At 41.5% G+C, this 1,642-nt stretch overlaps 1 protein-coding gene across 1 annotated transcript; it reads right to left on the bottom strand.

The window, feature by feature from the left end:
* Positions 1-5: 5 nt before the first annotated feature.
* Positions 6-1,636, bottom strand: LOC116380758 (protocadherin gamma-C3-like; the record flags this gene model as incomplete). The annotated part of the gene is made up of 1 exon (XM_031842631.1): positions 6-1,636. A coding segment is annotated over exon 1 (1,395 nt), but the record flags the coding sequence as incomplete, so codon positions are not given.
* Positions 1,637-1,642: the final 6 nt, after the last annotated feature.

Genomic DNA, 1,642 nt, shown 5'->3' with positions numbered 1-1,642 from the left:
GTGACGTAGAAATTGTATTGCCTCATTAAAAACTCTGGGCTGTTGTCGTTAACGTCGGATATAATAACTCTCAACGTCGTTTTGGTTGTTAAGGCTGGTTCACCTGCATCTTTTGCGATTACTGTTACATCATAAATCGATTTGTTTTCCCTGTCAAGCTGTGACTTTGTCACGACAGTGTACATGTTTTCCTGTATTGAAGGTGTTATTGTGAAAGGGACATCGCCTTTTACAAAGCAGAGAACTTTCCCGTTTACTCCAGAGTCCAAATCCGTAATGCTAAGAAGTGCTACAGCTGTTGCTGGTCTGGAATCTTCTGAAATGGTACTAGACAGTGACGTCACCTCAATTACAGGTGCATTGTCATTTTTGTCTTTAATATTTACACTCACGCTTTTTTCCGTTCTAAATGGAACAGCACCGCTGTCAGATGCCTGGATGTTTATCTCGTAACTGTCATCCACTTCATAGTCTAATTGTCCTTTCACAGTTATCTCACCTGTGATCGGGTCGACATCAAACAGTTCATGTACCTTAATATTTACATTGCCGAAAGAATAGCTAACATCTCCATTCAAACCGTCATCCATATCCGTGGCATTTACTCGTATGACTATTGTTCCAATCGGTGCATCTTCATTTATATCTGCAGAATACACATCTTTTGTAAAAACTGGCGCATTATCGTTCACATCTAGAACGTCTATAAATATATCCATGGACCCTGATTTAGGAGGTTTGCCTCCATCCAGGGCTGTAAGAAGTAGTTTGTGGCTGCTCGAGGCCTCTCTGTCTAACGGGCTTTGTAATTGTAAAATAGGCACTTTACCTTCTTTTCCACTATCTTTCACTTCTAGCCGAAAATGATTATTAGGACTTAGTTTGTATTGTTGAACGGAATTCATACCACCATCTGGATCAAGAGCAGCATGCAACTGAAATCTGGTTCCCGGTAAAGTGGACTCCGAAATCTCTATCTTTTTGTTGTCTTCCGGAAAAGAGGGCGAATGGTCATTTACGTCTAACACTTCCACAGCAACGTAATGGATCTCCAGTGGGTTTTCTAGGACGGTCTTCAGGTTTATCAAACAGACATTGGTCCGCTGGCATATTTCTTCACGGTCAATGTTACGATTTACATATAAAATCCCATCATTTTGGTTTACTTGGAAAAGGGGTTCGGTGGAGCCAGAGACAATACGAAATCCCCTTGATTTTAATATGACTGGATCTATTCCGAGATCCTTTGCAATATTCCCAACAGAAGTCCCTTCTTTGATCTCCTCCGATATAGAATATCTTATCTGTCCCGATGCCTTTCCAAAAATCAGACTCAGAGACAGCACCAAGCCCATCCATTTGCTTCCTTTTCGCCAGGAGTACTGTCTGCTGTGTTCCATTGTCTGGTTTCAATGTACAAATCCAGTAAATGCCAAGTGATACAGACTGTTTACATGTCCGTTAATTGAAGAAAAATTACCGTCTTACAATGCGTGCGGGTTGTATGGACGCGAAAATCGTTAGAACAAAGCTCATTCGGAGAATATTGGTCTGCCCCCTGAATGCTTTAGAGGCAGTCTCAAAGATCGATGATGAAGTCCTGTGATGCGTATTTCTGGTTGTTTAGTGCCACCATGCGATT

The sequence above is a fragment of the Anarrhichthys ocellatus genome, unplaced genomic scaffold (assembly GCF_004355925.1).
Source record: "Anarrhichthys ocellatus isolate YVR2014 unplaced genomic scaffold, GSC_Weel_1.0 scaffold8692, whole genome shotgun sequence".
NCBI lineage: Eukaryota > Metazoa > Chordata > Actinopteri > Perciformes > Anarhichadidae > Anarrhichthys > Anarrhichthys ocellatus.
The sequence above is the reverse complement of the archived record's forward strand: the minus strand, read 5'-3'. Positions and strand labels throughout refer to the sequence as shown.